The sequence below is a fragment of the Trichoplusia ni genome, chromosome 1 (genome assembly GCF_003590095.1).
Source record: "Trichoplusia ni isolate ovarian cell line Hi5 chromosome 1, tn1, whole genome shotgun sequence".
NCBI lineage: Eukaryota > Metazoa > Arthropoda > Insecta > Lepidoptera > Noctuidae > Trichoplusia > Trichoplusia ni.
The window spans coordinates 1673511-1693438 of record NC_039478.1 but is presented as its reverse complement, the minus strand read 5'-3'; the positions used below and the strand labels follow the sequence as shown (position 1 = coordinate 1693438).

The 19928-nt window shown below is 36.4% G+C and overlaps 1 protein-coding gene across 9 annotated transcripts in view; it reads right to left on the bottom strand.

The window, feature by feature from the left end:
• LOC113505370 (protein NDRG3-like) overlaps positions 1-19928 on the bottom strand; it is a 73672-nt gene that overhangs the window by 7493 nt on the left and 46251 nt on the right. For all 9 annotated transcript variants that reach the window (XR_003401658.1, XM_026888227.1, XM_026888526.1 and 6 more), the window contains 2 exons: positions 7131-7272; positions 62-208 (listed from right to left, as the gene is read on the bottom strand). Coding sequence is in view for 8 of the 9 variants with exons in the window: in XM_026888227.1 (XP_026744028.1) it covers positions 62-208; positions 7131-7272 (289 nt within the window). In the remaining variant the exon portion in view is untranslated. The remainder of the gene's footprint in view (positions 1-61; positions 209-7130; positions 7273-19928) is intronic.

Sequence of the window (19928 nt, the reverse complement as noted above, 5' to 3'; positions counted from 1 at the left end):
AATTAAATACATAAATATACAATTATTGTACTAGGTTCTATGAATAGCTGTAATTTCGTACCCGTCCAAAGTGGTGCCACATCAGGTAATCAAGCACCCCCTGGGTCAGGCCCCGGTTCCTCAGAGTGCGAGCGTTCAGCTTCTGGTAAGCCCACTCGATCCACCCGGCCTGGCTCGAGCTGCAGTTGATGAGGACCAGAGCATCCACCTGAAAAATATTCGAAATTTAAAGGGCCACCATGACAAGTATCAAAGAGACAAGGACACAATATAATACAGATCTTCAAGGATCAATATACCTATTTCACTTTATTCGAATTGGGCATCAGCTTTAACAATTGAGTGTTTGTAAAAAATCATGTCTCAAAGTAATAAGTAACTCATATTTGATTCCATGAAGGATAATCCGTGGGGATTAGGAAAACTTCCCTTGGTCGTGGCACCGGGAGACAGTGAGCGAAAACGCGACGACGATGGTCAAACACCCCTCTCTCCCCGCAACATCATCATGTCGCAGGTATAACATGAAAATGACGGTGACTTGCAAAGTGGGTAATGAACGTTGTCGTTAGACAGAAATTATACTTAGATACCTATGTCCAGTAGTGGACAGACAGTATCAAAGTCGTTTAAACAAGTTCCCATATAAACGATGGTAACGAAGGAGTAGTACTATTGTCGATTCCGGGGAATGGAATTTATAGATGAACGTGTGCAGTAACTCTATCCAACAAAAAAAATCTGAATGCGTTTGTACGAAAACAACACACAGATCAAATTTTTAAAAAAAGTGATGCGAACAAGGGAGTCCTAGGGTTTCGGTTAGTATTCGCGAAATTCATTGTTTACTCGTGATGCATTGATCCTACAATCCTGCCAACCAAAAATATTTATACATATTTTTGGACGGTTTCACATTTCCGCTTTACTGAGAATAAAAACATGTGCGTTTTTAAGTTTTATTCGTAATTATTTTTAACGAAATTCGACTGATATGAATTAAAAAAGTGAAGTATGGACGAAACTTGTTGCTGTCCAATATAATTGATCTTGATCTTCAAGAAGGCTAGTTCTTAATAGCCTTATATGAAAAAATGAAGTTTGTGTCTGCTTTTATTTCCTTATGGTATAGACCTAAGTCTATCATTTGACATCTATTACTGGTTGGAAAAGTAAAGTACGTTATGGCAAAAAATAATAATTTTTCATTACTGTTTACACAGCTTTTTGCTAAAAACTACTTAAAAATAAATCTTATAACAATTGACACGAACGCTCAAAAGGAAATGGACGATTCATTTTTCATGAAAATAATTCCGAATCGCGGGAGCAGGCAGCAGTCTGTAAATAAATAAGTTTACAGGTCGCGACAACAGTAGAATCATGTTGGTTACCACCATTTCTTCATAAATCCAGTTCAGAGGCGGCGCTCGGCGTGTCATCATTCCATTTACACTCCCGACATTAAAATGAAGATTTCAGCTCACTTTGGAACGTATTCCATACAACGGCTAATACAATATTTAGGGCCGAGTTGAAACGCGATTGAGCGCAGCCTGCTGTTCCCACAATTCGTGCATATTCATCATTAGGAGTAATCAGACACAATTACAAGGGAAATGTTTCGAAAATGCGTTTGGTTAACCTTGTTACCTCTATCTGTATCCATGCTCATACAGACAGTAGTGACTGAATAATCGTGATATGGTATTCTGCTTTAAAACTGCTTAATGCCTAACATGAATTGGAGTTTAATTGTATGAGTAGCAGAACGGGAAAGCAATCATAAAACGATTTGCGACCTTTTCTACTTAATTCTAATAAGCTGCCATTAACGTGACAAAAATAAAATGAAGACATCTTTATTAGACAGATTTCAAAAGCTGTCGAATCCGGCATAAAATACGCCACTCAGAAGTATTTGCGAGTAGTCCAGTAGGTACCTCGACATGTCTAAGAGCACGTACGAGGTCCAGCATCTGATATCCCCGTCGTGTCGTAACACTGTCCAACTGGACTAGGAAGATAGAAAACACCTGTGTTTGTGTACCTTGTGTGTATACTGTAGTGTGCTCCACTGTACACAGTCCAGTCTTTGTTTGGCTGTCGACATCGGGGTTCTTAGGTACTTTTCTATAACATAGATACGAAATTTCATTTTATCTATATTAGGCTTGCCATTTTTCTAGGTTAAAAATAAAGAAAAACCATTTACAAAATCTTAGACTTTGTATAGGGCTATAAAACTATCTTACAAACAATAAATTAAACGTGTATATTAAAAGATTTAAGAAAAAGAATAAATAACGAATCTATTCATAACGTCCAATGGATTCTCGGTAATCGATTCTAAAAGGGCTTTAAATGTTTTTTTTTAATAATATATGTGCATTTAATAAGTAAAAGCCACAGCATCACAAAATACCCGCATGACGTGCCAAAGACCAAAAATTTACGGTATGCAACCATACATTTTTGATATAGAATTATTTTCGTTCGTCCTTTTAGAACGATTGCATTGAATTCATTACACAATCGAAATAGCATCAATAAATCGTTGCACCATTTCGTATGTAACTAGAAAATACCTAATAGAAAAATCTAATACATTTTCCGACTGCAATGTCGAATGTCGAGTACAATTATTGTTCAAAAGTTATAGTAATCGATACGCTATTGTTGTCTGTGTTGCCTTGGATTAGGGTTCATGGTACCACGCCAACCTCTTTCGTTCGGAAGTATTGAAAATCAGCATTATAATGGAACGGAACAAAACCGCAAGGTGGGTTTAGTGTGTATGAATCGTTTGTTAAATCGATCATTTTAATATAATCGATTAAATTAATATGACGCATGGAACGGTAAAGCGGGCTGAATAGTTTCAGGAGATGAGCATGACAAGGTGCTCTTTTGAGACTACTAAAATACAATTATTTTATTAAACGTTTGAGAATCATTTTTTGGCTCGTCCCCATGTCAAAAAAAAAAACTGAATGATGACTGATGTTTTTATCCACTCCGTAAATGTGTATAAGTTGTGTACATTTAGTTGTGTATATTACTTTTAATTTGATTGTGGATCCAAAATAGACTATCTACTACTTCCGATGCATTTTAGTATTAAAACGTATGGTTATAATTATAAGTAGATATTGAACGTAACAAACCGCTCGAACAATGTTCTATTTAACCCTTCAACATAATATCGGACTAAGTGTCCTCTGCATCTAATTAGCCTAGATTCGCCAAACTAAAGGCAGCTTCAACATTGCACTGTATCTGCAACCTACACCGCTATGAGCATATACATTAAATTTATTCTTCTCCGCCGTAAAACTGTCCGGGATAAATATATTCAAATCATAGAATATGAACAAGTAGAAGGAAGTGCCTCTACACTGTTGTAGTATTGGAACATTTGTCGCCATACCCACATATTTAAATCTATATATGTAGGTACATTTATTTTTGATGGGTGCGCATTGGCTTACATGAGTTTTTAACTTCTATTACCGGAATTCCAATTACTTTTTTCTTAAAAATTAATAAATAAAAAAAAACATTTGACTTATTAGTCCTTCGTCGTTCCTCTATATTTTGCAACTGCCTCGAGGATATATAATTTGCTTTCTGCTTGTAGTTCTTTTCATGTCAAAACCAAACAAAACGTTCAATGTTCTGTGATAGATGACAAAAAGCGACAAGAAATGTGCCAAGGCTGATAACACTGAGTACCACTTCCTCCCACTTCCTTACAATCCGTGACTAAATCCGTAACATATTTTATCAATCTCGAGGAAAACAGTTGTTTTATCGTGTTAAGGATGTACACGATTACGTGTAGAAGCAAAGTGTAGGTGAGGATTATAGCAAATGAGAATTTGTGGCATCTAGTTGGCCGCCGGCTTTGTGCAAGCTGCAAGGTTAATGGAAAGTTCATTTTATTTGCGCCAACTTGGATAGTTCTAAAGCAATCTCATAACACGTGAGGTGCTATTTGAAATATGTGAAGACTTAAACGAGGCTTGCAGCGAAACTGCACAACGGAGTTATGTTCATCAGATATTTGAATCACCTCAAATTTTCAACATAGTTTATTAATTAAACAGCCCGCACACATTTTCTGTAGCGGGAAATTATAACATCGTTTTAATAAAACAATTGCTAGTCCTTTGTTGCTAGGAGTGTGTGAACGAAGCATATTGCTTTACCGTCCTACTTTATGAAACACTTGATGTGATGCGTAAAGCCAGCGCCGATAAAGGCTTACTCAGCGAAGTAGATCAGAGCATATGAATAAAATAGATCACCATTCACCTGTACACGTGCCGTATGTATAGTCCGGTATAATACGTATCGTCTATTGATAACCGTTCGTATTCTCTCTACGACTCGCTGACGTGACTATAGATATATTATTTACGCATTGTCTGTGCGTGGATAGGCGCTTTGAGATTAATATCCCGTGATGCAGATAGGGTGTTGATTGAAATGGGAGATATTCCGTTGGACTGTTATTGTATTCTGTCAAAGACTTTTTTTTAATAGAAGTAAGTTTGATATATTAGAATTACTACAAATATTCTACAGTCTATACAAACATCTATTGCGACAATATATGTATAATACATTGTAAATGCCAGTACTTTCAGTCAGATAAGTATCGCTATTAATTTTGTGATGCCATGCATTTCACATTAACAGGCAACTTATATGTCAAACATACAATATAAACGACCCTTGATAATACACCGCCTTGTTCCCATTGCTATTGCCATTATTAATTAATTAGACGTGCCAACTAATCAGTACCCGGCGCTCGCTTGCATATTATATTCCGTTCATTTTTAATAAGTACATTTATTAGCCGACTACAGTAGTACAGAAATATAGAAATTATTGTTTTGTATAATCATTTGTATTACGGATACGAAAACAGCATAAAATACAAAAGTGATACAAAAGCAATAAAATTTCAAGTTTGTTCAGTTTGTGGGATTTTTATCTGATCCAATTTCATCCAAACTACTCGGTGAAACTCGAAACTATACGGAAGAAAGTAATGCAGTATCGGAGAGCTGTGTAAACGTTAGTAGGTTTATACCTAGTCGAGTGAATGAGCATGCTACATCTAATTGGTGCAATTGGAGAAGGCCAAACTAAATGGCTGGATTGAAAAATTAAGCCTCATAGTACTCAAAAGGGGTTCAAAAGTAGATGTTTTTGAACATTTCAAACATATCTACATCAATCTACTAATACTAAATGTTGAGGAAATGTAGATATATCGATATCTGATTAAAACCACGTCTTTTTCGCGCTGTGGTCGATATCACTCCAAGAGACATTTCGACAGTAATTATCGTCGGGTGAGAGATCCAATTCATACATTGAAATGTTTCTTTTCACATTAATGTAAAAAAATAATATCGCTATAGGGCACAATAAGAAAGTTAAAAGTGTTGAAAACAAAAAATCAGGCTGGAAGAAACACCAATATCTATCTACGTGGTCTATTATGGCAGCATTCACAAGGCGAGCTATTTGTGTCGGTGTGATTAGCGATCACTCGGCTATTCGTACAACGAGTCTCACCTTGGGACGAGCGTCTAATCCTCACCATCGCATCGCATCGTTAAGGTCAACTCACTTCCAACTACTCTGAAGCGAATTCGCGCCGCCAGTGTTATCAACATCATGCAAATATAGGTCTTACTTTAACTAAAATATTTTTTTTGTTGTCTACCAATTTTTGGGTTTAGTTTTAAACCAGTTATTATTTTAGACATAACATACTGAAGATATTTGTGTCTGCGCCACTGATTGCTCCTGTTATTGAGAATGACGGTAATTTGATGAACAATATCTAAACGTCGATGTGCTCTGTCAGAAAATCCAATAACGCTGGGCGAGTAGGCAGGGAATCAATCCTTAAACCTCAGCCACGCCCCGAGACCAGCGGGCCATTACATTTGTTTGTCCATTGCAATTTGAGTTCAGATGTGGCGCGAACTAATGGGGCTCAGTAGTGGCGCGAGCCGCGTGGCGCACACATTCCGCGGACCAGCAAAGTAATTATGGTGCACTGCATTCAACTGTACACAGGAAATGAAAGCCGTCGCTGTTGAATAGTGCGCGACATACATGCCAATATACAACGATTTACAACGATCAAAGACTACATTTATACGACGTAAAACACCCTTCACTATACTCCGCATAAAAAGAGGGAAGGTGCAAAGAGGAAAAGTATAAATAATGTGTTTACGGAGTAGGAAAATAATAAAAAAACGATGGTTAGTGTCGAGTAAACCACTCGAGAAGGCGGCGGCGCGGCGTGTTGACGCCTTCTGTATCAGCTCCTCAATCCAATTACGGGGCGAGAGCTTCTTAAGATGTTGATTGAAGTTCTTCCTACCGTTTACTGTCGCTACTGTTACGCCAACGATCGCGGATACCATCTTGCAAATAATAATAGCTTTGTGAATATTTTTGCTGGAATCATGTTCTCTTTAAACAAAATACTAAGTGCTTTTACGTTTATTTCTTTAGGTCAAAGTAGCGAAGAAGAAGTAACTTATAAGCTGCTTTTAAAATGAGTGCACTGTTACTTAACATTTTAAAAATAGCTCCGAAAACATGTACATGCTGAAGGAACATTAGGCTGAGAACCACATTGATGACGGGTGACGTATGTTTACCGTAAAACGTTCGATATTCCCTGTGTTACTAAATATCCTGTTATCTGTAGGCTGCAGTATTTTGTAACGCTGCCTGTCAGGCCCGATTACCCGATGATTAGCAAAATCAGCGTTTAATTTGGCGGACTGTAACGGACAGGGAACTGTCAGTGTTTAGGCTTTGGTTCAATTAAATTTGATATTCACCAGCGCACAGGATACGTGCGCTCGTATCATGGTTGAAAATTGGATAACGAGGCAGCGTGTATGTAGATGCCTAAAACATGACTTAGGATATTTCTGTATATACCTACTGTTTCGTTTCCGAATGATGAAAAATTTACACTGCTTTAATCACATCGTTAACATGAGGAAGAATTTTTCTCCTCGTCTCTAAATGCCCAGTAGTTTCTTCATCCGTGTTTTGTTTCATTTAATTCTGTAAGTTACCTTTTGCGGATGAACGAGAGCGAATCTCGCGAGGATGTTGGCGCCGGCGCCGACGCCGAAGCCGATGAAGGAGCGGATCCCGAAGTGGCCCACCACGTAGTTCAGCTGGTTAGCCAGCTCATCCATAGTAGGGTAAACGTAGCTGCAACAAAATGTATCCGTTACTGATTTCAAATTTAAGAGGAAAACACGTATTAGTTATTTACAACTTTGCAAATAACAATAACAAAGCAAAACTGGATAACTTATGGTTCCTATTTAAAATAATTTGATCGTTGAAAATGCTTCTTAATATAAGACAAAATAAAACTGAAATAAAAACTTATTATTTCAAAAGGAGAGATTTTACAATACAATTTTATCGAGATAAAAGATTTAACTAATAAAATCAGTTCGCACTTAGCGAAAATATCATGTAACATACGGAAAACTCAACATAATCGAGAACAAGAAATTTATTAAAAACAAGGCGTTTATACTATTAACATTTTGCATAAAATGAAAATGTTTAATAAAAATTGAAATGTGAAATAAAGTAGGAATTAATAATGAAAATAAGCAATAATTATTTTTCCTAAATAAATAGAGCTATCTTTTCAAATGCTTTTCAAACATTCAGTATTAACTGACCCGATCAAACACAAACCCACATATCAAAAAAGTCGGCGACATTTATTTAAATGAGAAATAATGTTATGTTTTAAAAAGTTTTATAGAAATAGTTTTTTTTTTCAAATTCTCTAGTACATTAAATAAGCAATTTTCGAGCACACTTTGATCGCACTAATCACTAAATCGAATTTCATCAGCCGCCAGACCTGGCTGGCGATCGTCACTTTTTATTCGAGGGCTGCGATATGATTCGATTAAAAATCCCGACGTAATTTTAACAGGAATATGATTTTAAATATTTTCGACACAGAATCCTATGATTATAATATATTTATAAAATACGGTGACGGAATAGTAGCCAATATGTAAAATAAAATCAGATACAGACGAAGTAGAATGTATTCCCAGATTTCCCGACCGTAGTGATTGCAATGGCTCGGTCTGCATGCGACCACCCAATCTGAATCTGACCGTAATGTAATAATGCAGTGGCTGCATTTGAAAAGTAGTTTGATTATACAATATATATCCACGTATTGAATGTATTAAAATTGGTTTGTGAAAAAACATTTATTTCAAAAAATGTTTTTTTACGGATAGACGAAATAAATGTTTCGTCTATCCAGGAAGCAGATACATCGAGATATTTATTAAATTGACGACACAACGGCTGATAGTTTACTAGATACGTCATTAACATTAAAGATGAGTTTTAAAAATGTAGGAAACAACGTTACCGACCGCTGACCCTATTACATAACACTGCGGCAGGAAATAAATGAATTATGTACGTAGTGCAAGTAGACCCCAGGAGATGAACTCCCCGATGAATAAATGTATCGATAAAACTTCCAAGCAAATGCACTAGTCTTGCTACTTAGAAACAAGCCACAAAGCTGGCCGATCGCTACTGATATACTAAAATATTTGCATATTGCCAAGATGTCGCCGAGGTAACGGCAACTCTATCAAAGTTATGTCATAAGTTTAAGATACACGTTATGAGACAACCGCGGTGCTGAAAACCGCTCCTAAGTCAGTTACGCGGTTTGTGCTTTGATAGCGTTTGCAAAATTTAATTTAACACACGCAGGCCTGGCTTCCAGAAATTATAAATGTACTAATAAGTTTAGGGGAATCGCGTGTTTAACGACAGTGATTGATGTGTGCGGGCCGGCGGACGGAAAATGTGCGCCATACGACACATCGGTGCAGTTGACTGCTGCCACTACTTCATAATTCCATCTACGAAACGTCAATTTTCACACTCTGTAATGTATGTATTTGGTTTCAAGTATTCTGTAGCGTTGTAGCGGCAGTAGAAACTACTTTTAAGAATTGAGGGTTGCTGGTGGACTTTTCATAACGGGGTATTTTACTGAAAACCTTGTCAGTAACATGGTTCAGTATCAGTGTATAAAGGCGAGCTCATTCCTACTTATCGGCGTGTAAGATCTATTCATGTTTGCCTTTACACGCAAAAGTTTTACGTAGTCAGGTTATTAAATATTTCTTTAGAAAAAATTCAATACTGAGAGCTATGAATCGATAAAGAAAGCTCAGTTGCTATAGCAACCTTGAGGAAATACATAAAAATATCATTCGATAGCTAATCAACGACTTATGTGCTTATTGACTTATATTTTATTGATGGCAAATATAAGAGAATTTAGGTTAGAAGTGAAATAAGAAGTTAGTATAGGTTGCTGCAGGAACTGGGTCTTGACAAACATCTTTCTTCGAAATAACCTTTTATGTCAAAAGACATAAAGAAAAATCGTTGCGTAAGATATAGGTATGCATCGGTTTCTATGGCTTTAATGGTAAGAGCGGGAAACTTTATAGAATCTTGAATGACTAGATTAAAAGTTCGAGAGAATTACTGAGGGTAGTAAATCAGAAATTAGTCTGGAAGAGGGGCAGCGAGCGCGCGCTGTATACTGCGAGTGGAATGGGCGTGTGCGTCAAAATGGCTAATATTCCTGGCAAAATAATTTTCCGGTGAGTGATTTTCCAAAGTCCCAAAGGATATAAAGCGGCATGACCAGACGTCGTCAGCCGGTAGCCATCGCGCCGCCGTCATGTAGTCGCTACAGTCTATATCGAGCGGCAGTCTGTTACATAACACTGCGGTACCAGACCCACTACCGATACTATTCCGCCTTACAAATAACAAAACCTTTAATTCAAGTATTTCACGTAAATCATTGCATTTATCAAAGTTTCAAAGTTATTTTGATTTATATAAGGAATTCCTTAAACGTTCCAATTTTATTAAATAATCGCGTAACAACAGACAATTCAAACGTGCTTTGAACATGTTAAATGTGCCTTTACGGTACTAACGATTAAATAAGTTATTTTAGGTGGCTTTCTGCTAGTAACAGTACCCCTTTCGTATAAAATTTAATTACGTTGAAAAGCGCAGGCTAATTAAGATTTACTGGAGACCGTATAACAGTAACTAATTAGAACGGTGGCAAATGCAACTCGAGTCTATTGATGCAAGAAAGTACAATGCCGGGTCCTACATATTACGAGTATAGTGCACGATGCAGGAACACTTTTGGTTTCACCTATTAGCGCGTTAGTGGTACGTGTGACGTGTGAGGTTCTTTCACTCGGGACTATGTGTTTGTTTGTTATGAGCGCACTCGGCGCCGATGTGTCGCGACACCCCATTAATGCAGTTTATTCACCTATCTACTAAGGGTGAGTACTCTTTGTTCTGTTATATCGTATTTTACTAAATCAATTATTAGTTTTTTAAAATTTAGTAATGATAAATCAAGGATGTGTATCCATTTCGGGTTTTATCAAGTTATTCGTTTTAATTTGTCATTCGTTTTGTTTCTGTCATACTTCTATCAGTAGGATTATGAAAAGGTTTGATGATAAATGTTAAAATTATTTTCTATTATACAGCGTGTTTAGCCTAAGCGTGAAATACAGAGCAATGTTTGAGGTTCCCGCGAACCGATATAGAAAATGCGCGATGTCGGAACTCGGAACAAGAAGCAACGAAACTAAGTTCATAGTGTAACAACTATTTTTTTATTATAACTTAATCGAAAAAAAACTCTGGAAAGCATATGTATGTCTGAATCGTTGTCCATACTTATATATATAAGTATGGAATAATTATAGTATTTGTAATAGTACTTAATTTAATAAACACAAAAGGTCTATACCACATATGCCCATTGGCTGTATAATTTCTGGGTACATCATTTATTACAATACCTTCTGTTATCCTCAAATACTAGTAAATATCTTACTTATTGTCAATCTCTATAATACAAATTTATTAATGTTCGAGTCGCCCTGATTTGTGGGATTACGAGTTAAAGGTACCAAACCGTCGCGGTTTGTTCGTTTAAATAAGTTCCTAGTTCGTCTTCGCGTTAATTAAGCCTCGATTTGTTAGGTTTGTGAACTTCATCCCAGGATCAAATTTGATTTCAACGCTACCTCAAAGTAAAACTTTGCGGATATTACGGAAGGGATACCAACTTCAGATAGTTTGGTAAACGAACCTTCTGTCATAATTTTATCGATCTAAAACAGCCTGTACATTAAAAATGTTCAAATAACCAGCTGGAAAAAACAGCGACATTTAAACACAAATTCTTTTTTATGGTAGACGAGTGAGCAAGATGACGGCCCTCCAATGGAAGGAAGGCAGACATTTGCTACACCCGAGGGGTTACTAATGCCCTGCCGACCTTTGTAAAGGTTGGACACCGGGACACATGAATGAGAAACATTGTTGACCTTAAAAACTTAAAACTAATACAGCACAACACCGAAGTCAGCGACTGACCATGACGTCTTGTTCAACTGAAATCGAGAAATAGATTTAAATCGAAGCAAAATCCGATCTAGATTCGGCCGGCCTACTGACCTAACCTAATATATTTTTTATAAACATTCTTAGAGGTATAATGAACGGCAGCCGTACTGCAGTATGATATAAATACAATAACGAGTACACTGTCCTTTGGTTGCCTAGCAACGTTAAAGTACACAAACCGCAAAATGTGTTCTTACATATTACCAACGCGATTTATCTAACACAAAATCGGCAACTAACTATTTGCTAGCTATTCCCACCTCCACTTATTCCTGTGTTTCGTGTGACTATAAGAAAAACACACAATAGAGGTTTCAACATCGAGGGACCTCTTTGTTTTCTGATCAAAGCGTGCCGTCCCTTATGTATCTTGCAATTTCATACCATCTTCTAGTTTTACTTCAAAAATATGCATAGTAATTTTAATAAATGGTTAAGTGACTTTATTATATATTCTACATTTTAGTGGTCCTCTAAGTGATTTGTGTTGTTAAGTTTGAAATAGTTTGGTTACGTAATTTTGGATTGTGAAGAAAGTTTGTTTCGAAAGAGAAATGAAATCCGACATGGCCTTTAGTTTCGTGACATTGAGAACGGCTGCAGTTGTTTGAAAAACTTAAACGAAGAGTTTCTCAACAGTGGCGGGTGGTGCACAAGTATTCGCGTTGACCTCGAAACTCGCTCGAAGACAGCACTCAGCTATAAGTACTGTTTGCAGTGCTAACCCCAGTAATTGCGACCTGATCCCGAAGGAAATTACGGGGTATCAGCAAATAACTTATTGCCTTAGTTATCAGATTAATGGTGTTTATAAATTATAGGCCTTTTTACTTAACTGAGATCGGATTGGAAATCATCATTCGCTAAACGCTAATATTAAGTAAGAGGTTTGATATTGAGTAGCCATAAATGTGTTGATAATCAACGGGTACTTTATAAATATGTTTTTAAACGTAATATGAGTTTCCCTTAAATCTATGTTTAAGATCAATACGTAACAAAGAAAATTTGATTACATAACGTTTTTGCTAGCGACATTGTGTTCCATTGAGTAGAAGGGGTCTGCATAATCTTAGTGTGACCGAACACAAAGCACTTATTTGGTTGAACATGCAAAATAGTTATCGAAAGTACCGGAATTAGTCTGATTGCTGAGGCAAGCAACTATAAGTAAAGGGGTATTAAATGTGTTTGTGTGAAATTGAACTACTTAAGTGTGTGCAAGTAATTATAAGGCAAGTGGGTCAGACCAGGGACATTGACATAGGTTGGGTAGTATTTAAGGTAGCCAGGTCTATGCTGCATTATTTTATGCGTCATAATATTGCGACAATTATATTGACTGTTTCTTTAGAATTGTAGGGGTAGTTCTTCGAGTTATTAAGTAGATATACAATTGATATAATAACTGGTTAGGTTTTAGGGTTATGTATCGAATTGAGGCAGTAGCGAATCGACAAGAATAGCCTAATACAATATCAGATGTTGCACGGCATATTTCTATACTAAGACTACGTATATTTTTTATTAATTTACGAGTGTCGTGTACATTTTGGTCGTCGAAAGCGTTAACAACGAATACGTTTACACGTCGAGTTTTTGGCACCTCCATTGTATGCGTGAGTACCAAGCTCGTTTTTAATTTTGAAAGCTAAAGTTAGCAAACTATTTAAAAAACCCCGCTGTATTGCAATTAAAACTTGTAAGCGTATTTTAAACGAATTTCGGTTCCGTGTCAAAATTATTCGGTTTCCAAACAGACGAGGGTGAAAAGGGATTTTCCTTTTTAATTACTATTTTAACTTCATGCGGAGATTAGTACATTAATTATTTAGTGTGTTCTTTTTTAAGCCCGGAGTTGTACGCTAACATATACAACTAGCTGAAGCGGCAAACGATAAAATTAGTTTTAGGGAGTTTCCGGAGTTGATAAAAACGAATAAAAAAAGAAAATTAGGGGTGTTCAGCCTTTATAGGGCTACGAAAAATAGATTGTAGCCGATACTCAGACTTACTACAGATTAAGCATAATTAAAATAATTTCCATAAACATCGGTCAAGCCGTTTCCGAGGAATAGGTATGATAGCGTATTCGGAGACACGAGAACTTTGTGTATAAGATTTACAAATGTGAAAATTAACCTTGGTTATTTTTCGGTCATTTTCGTGACAAATTCTGGGCAATAATGGATGCGAGATGATGATTTATAAGGGCGGGCACTAACGAGCAGTGCCGCTAGTATCTGTCGAGATTCCATCGAGTCCGGATGCCCCTGCAGCTGTGACTTAATGACTACTCCGTCAGGCGACGCCTCAGATAATAAGTCCATTTCAGTGCTCCTCAAATGTATAATACAGAAGCAATTTGTGGGTAATCGTTTCCTTAATTTATGTAGTAGACAGTTCTTTAAAAAACTTGACAAAAATATTTATGAAATATTCGGCACATTGATTAGGGATAAGTCTAAGTCTGGTTTGATAAAGGCTTGATTTCGTTGATAAAACATTTTGATTGCTATATGTCTTAATGAAATAATATTTAGTGCTTTTGAAATTGTAAACTCGTATGCGACGGTTTCGTAGAAGACAATGAACAAGATTTGATGAAGTAAAACTACAATATGAACAGCAGAACGACGTGACATATTAAACTCTGTACAAATAATACAGCAGACGTATGTCAAAAACTTTAGTAATTCGCTGTCATGGAATGTACGTATTTAAGTAGTAAGACTAAGTTAAAGTAGGCACGAGATCGCATTTTGAGCTGAGTTTGTAGAACGCCCGTGACCTACCTTTTATTTGCGGACTAACCCAGTTTGTTCTGTGTAACGACTAAAATAATTTTATCTATCGGTCTAAAGCTGGTCTTGTGTTTAGAACATGCGATTTAAAGAAACGAAAGCGTGTAGTTTATATTAGCATTTTATATATGCAGATATTCTTAGATTATATAAAATGCATTGTAAAATCAGTGGATACTTTATAAACATTTTTTCTTCGAACTCTCAAATAATAGTATAAATTATGAAAACACACGAAATTGCCGCAAATTAAAGAGCTATATTTTATTAAACTAAATTGAAATCTTTACCGTAGATCACATTTCATACAACATAATCCCTACCTTGCGTGCAGAGCGTCCGTTACTACTAATGACATTAAAGAAATACGTGTCTTGATTAGGTTTTACTTTTTAATTTAATAATTATAGCGCCTTTATTTAAAATATACAGGTGAGCAAAGTGAAATACAAAAAAAATATTTTAAAGCTCAAGTTCTGATAGCAGGAGTTTCGACAAATTCGAAATAATCATATCGGTCTATCAATTAGAAAGTTATGCACAGAGTCAGTTGTATTGACAGCCACTTCGTCGTTCGGCTAAACGTGTCAACGATCTTCACTTACACGTATGTATCTCACTTGGACATGACACAATACATTGCGAGCGTGCTTTCAAGCGTAACACCGAAATATTGGCATACTACGGAATAACAGATACCGAAATATTTGGATGCAAATGAATGTCAGCTTTGGTATTTTATGAAATAACTTTAATACCAACTTTCTCAAATAGTACTCCCAAGTTTTTATTTATAGAACTATTAGTGGCTGTAAAATGAGGGAGGTGTAAGAACTAAGTTCTCGCGACGTTCTATTGACGTTACATAAATGATGCATGAAAAGATTGCTTGAGACCACTCACTTAAGTGAACAAGCATGCGCCAACTTCGCGTTCTGAAAAACGCGGCAAAGGAATAAAAAAACAAGATTGAACACTTGCTCAAATAGTAGTCTTACCGAAGTGCATACATCAATACAAAGAGGCGTGGCGGGACGCGGGAATGGTATATTTTTTTTTGACAGAAAATAAAAATACGTATTGTGATTTTATTTTCAACTATTCGTATTATAGAGGGCGCGGAGCGGTCTAACGAGCACTGATGATTGGGTTTCGCTTGTTTTCGTTAGCCCGGTTTGACCAGATTAACCGATGCTCCCAATTTTCAACGCTTTGCCGGCAAGAGCGGTGAGGAAGGCCACCAAAACACACGGACAAATTGTAGTTATCGACCGGATCGCGAATAAAGCAGGTACCGTTTTTACAAAAAACAAGTAATGTAAATTGACAGCTTTTAAATGGACGTCAATGCGACAGACCTCGTTAATAACAAAATTGGTCATAAGTAGTGCACGATTGCGAGAATCGTTTTTGACCGATAATGTGGCCTGAATTTGTCAATTAACATCACGATTAAAGGGTTACAACGGGTATAAAATAATACAATTCATTGTATTAATGTCGTAATGTTTCACAGGTAGAATAAAGGAGTTTTATTACACAGATGTCATAAGATTAACAACTACTAGAGGAGTATGAGTCAGGACTTCTGTGTAAGTTATAAGGGAGTGATATGCAGAGCAAGGATGTGTTACGTCACGGCACTCAAACTCGCAACGTGGTATAAACGCTCACTACATTTTTGTTTGGATTTCGTAATTAGCTATGATGCGATCGTAGCGAATGTTTATTTGTAAAGAATCAATCTTGAACTAAAAAACCTTTATTTATTTCACGCGTTATGACCTACAAACCAAAGTATTTTTACGCAATAAGTAGTATGTTTTCAATATTTTAATTGTACTAGTGCACGTTTAATAAACTGCACTGGTTTGAATATTTCAGATTTTTAAACAAAGGCATAACTTTTTTTTTTCATATAAAGTTAGAGTCATTTATTAAAAGTTTTAATAATCCGTGAACGCAAAAAGGTTTTCAAACATTTTACACCTCGGTATGGCTTTAATTGTGTGCATTGTTTAGACGTGTGAATGGTTTATTGTCTTACTTGGAGCTACGCGGAGCGTATATATTTAATTTTAAATAGCGAATTAATTTATTAAGTTGTGATAATTGAACTGCGATTGAACTGGCTGAAGATGATGATGATGAACTGTCTATTTTGCGGAACTCAAATCGTTACTTTGTATTGTAAATGTAAAGTTTTCTGTGTTGTGAAGTTGTCTCCGGCCCTCGCTTTTCAATGAATTGCAAGTCAAAGAGAAAATATTTATCACGTTCAAAGACTCTTTCACATAACTGTTGTCAATAAAAGTGACGGTTCCATTAGAGGAGTCAATACACATGTTACAATACCATTTTAAAATATTTTTTCGTTCTTTATTTGCTGAACGTTTGGGTACAGACGTATCGAGTGCTGTCGTAGTCTAGGACACATAAGGAGTTTCTTTGCAGGATATTAACTTATTTTGTTGTGTCATATATTGAGACAACTTATTGAGTTTCAGACCTTTTCTTCTGTGTACAGCCAGAAACAAAAATGATTGATCGATGAAAGATAACCAAGATTTTTGCCAAAATGCAATAATTATAATAAATTAAATGAGAAAGAATAGCGGCTAGCAATGAACTAAAATCTTGCCAAACCAATGCAATCCAAACCATAAGACGCGGAAAAATTGTGCAAGCATGCTACTGTCAAAACCATTCTGATAAGGAAAAAAAAAATCTGATAGGAAAAAAATGAGTACAAGAAATTTTGTTACCATTAACTCGATAAGAAGAATATATGCTCAACAACTTACATTGCTGACCACACATGTTTACGTTGTCATACTGGCTACTTATTCTGCTAGTCTGTGACGTGTCGACGTGCGTGAATCATCGCAGTGCGTAGTAGTGAGCGGAAGCGTTAGTGGGACGAGTCTGGTTTACTTTTGTCGGTCTAGACGCTTTCATGGCGCTCTTTTACATCGTCTAGAGAAATCCAGTGAATGCCCTCAACACACGTTTGTTGGATGTTCTTGACAATACTAGTGTGTATTATGTTTTTCTGTTTTATTACATCCGATTTCTTTTGAGGGGATTGCTCCATCGAATGTTGATAGTAAAACTAAAATCAACCTTAATTTTAATTGAGTACGTCTTATTGAATCATTGGCTAAATATGCTTTACAAACCTTCCTTTGATATAGAACTGCGATCAAAGCTCCAAGTTAATCTAAGCACGAGTTATTTGAAAAATGCGGAAGGTCGGACCCGAAATGTTGGACCATTTTGTCCCTAATTAAAACAATTAACTCGACTAACGTTACGAACAGAGTCAGTCACCGCTAACGCAGCACGACTCGGATACGATTTATTCACATCAAGGATGTTCAAATTGTACTCACTTTTATAAAGTTAACGGTGTTAGGAAACTAATACAGAATTCCCGCGTCAAACTAACTCGACTACAAAGCGACTGTCTGAAGTTTAGACATTCAAGTACTGTACGATCCTATTAATCTGTAACTGCATAGAAATGCATGATCAAATAAACTACTGAACATATATAGGCATCCACAGTTTTTCGTAACTCTACTGTACACTTTAATCAAGTAGTTTATAAACTTCGAAAACCTATACTTCGCTTTTCAAAACAGTTGTTCGAGAGGGATGTCTTAAAAAAAAAAACAAGAGCAAACTGTCTTCTAGATTCGGGTTCGTAACAATACTTCAAAGTTTCGTCATCTGTGCCGCTGTCGAACATAGAATTTGCGACGCTCCCCGCCGAATTTATGTAACATTGTGCGACACCAATCCATACGACATTGCTCTTGGGTTTCACTCGAAATATAAGGAAAATCTTTCGGAAGCTTACATGCTCTTGGATTTTTCGCTCTTGGTCCATATGAATGGTGAAATATGCATGCATCTGCTAGTTATTCTCTGTCAGTATTTCACGCTCGCTGTTATTCTCACATGTGTTCTTTGAATGTGACAGGTCGCCTTAACAGCAATATACGCTATTGCTCTTATTGGTGCGCTCAAACGCGTCTGAATAAAACTTTGTTTAGTCAATTATTTTTACAATGCTTTTTGATTTTATGAACGCCTTGAAATGATTGAAACATAGTTAATTATCTTAAATACGCCGCAGGCTAGAAACCGAAATGTAAGAGTATTGTACCGCTTAGAACAATGAGCTCGGTTTACTAAAGCTAGGAGACTAGAGATTTATTGTAACGTATGTTCATAGTTGCCACTAAACTATTAAAAACTTTTGTCTTGTCTGAAGTACTTGGGGTAGCGGTACGATCATATCAAGAATGTCCAAAGCCAAGCTTTACGAGTTTGTCATAAAACGTTTGCAAACTAGAAACTGGTGGCATTCCCATGTCAACAGAAACTCATCTTCCACAAAGCGACTATTTGGGCTACGCTTAACTAGTTGGCAGAATAATGTAAAATATTCATAACCGCTTTGTGGACTTTATTGTGCATTATATAATGACATGTATAGTGCCAACAGTCATCTTCACGTCCGAGCAATACGTTTCGTACAATTGAAATGTTTTATAAATCAAATACAAAAAAATACATCTGTTATAAAAGAATTCGGTGAAATGAGACATCTTTGTGGAAATGCTAATTTCTTGAGCGGTGTCGAATACTAATGTAACAACCTTGTATCGATTTCTGAAAGTAAACTTCAATTAGCGATTCTCAGGCGTATTTCTTTAAGATTATATCCTGATCTTGCCCAAAAATTTACAAATCGTCATTTAATTGCGAGGCTTAAAACTGTTTTTGATGGAATTTTAGAAATGATTGGAAAAGAGGGTTGTGTCTGTTTTCTCGTTGGTAGCCAGTGTCTTACTTCATGAATGAATGACTCATAACGTAATCGACTCTTAGTTCCTCATGTTCAGCGATTGTAGAAAATTGAGATTCATTGCAGACCTAGCGGCTGTTTTATTTTTGGCTGCTTATGATACTTTAAAATTAACAAGACTGATAGCGGGACAAGATGGCATTATTCAAATAGTATTACTTGGACGTAGTCGGTGGCGCGTGCCGTACAAAAAAATCAATACAACCCGCACGCCCTGACTCGCTCGCGCTCGCAAGGACACCGAATAAACGGTTAACTAACTAAATGTTACTACAACTTACGTCACTACATTCATTTTATCGATAAACGATTGCCGACTGCACATCCCTCGCAAATCAATCGCTTACGACTAATACTTCTGCAACGCGGTTCGCCGCTCTCTGACCTAAGATTTATACACATTTAATGGTCCTTATCATAACCACTGACGCGTGTAAACGTTATTTGTCCAATTTCTAAAATACAAGTATCTTTTTATATTCCAACGGATAGGGTTTTCATACATTATAGTGGAAATATAAAAATAGATTTATTAGAATATCGTAATAAATATTCATAGGTTTATATTTGGACTAAAAATAGTTACGCTTTCACGATTGGGATATAAATCTTAATCTGGAGTTTACGATCTCACGTGCCTAAATGCAGATACT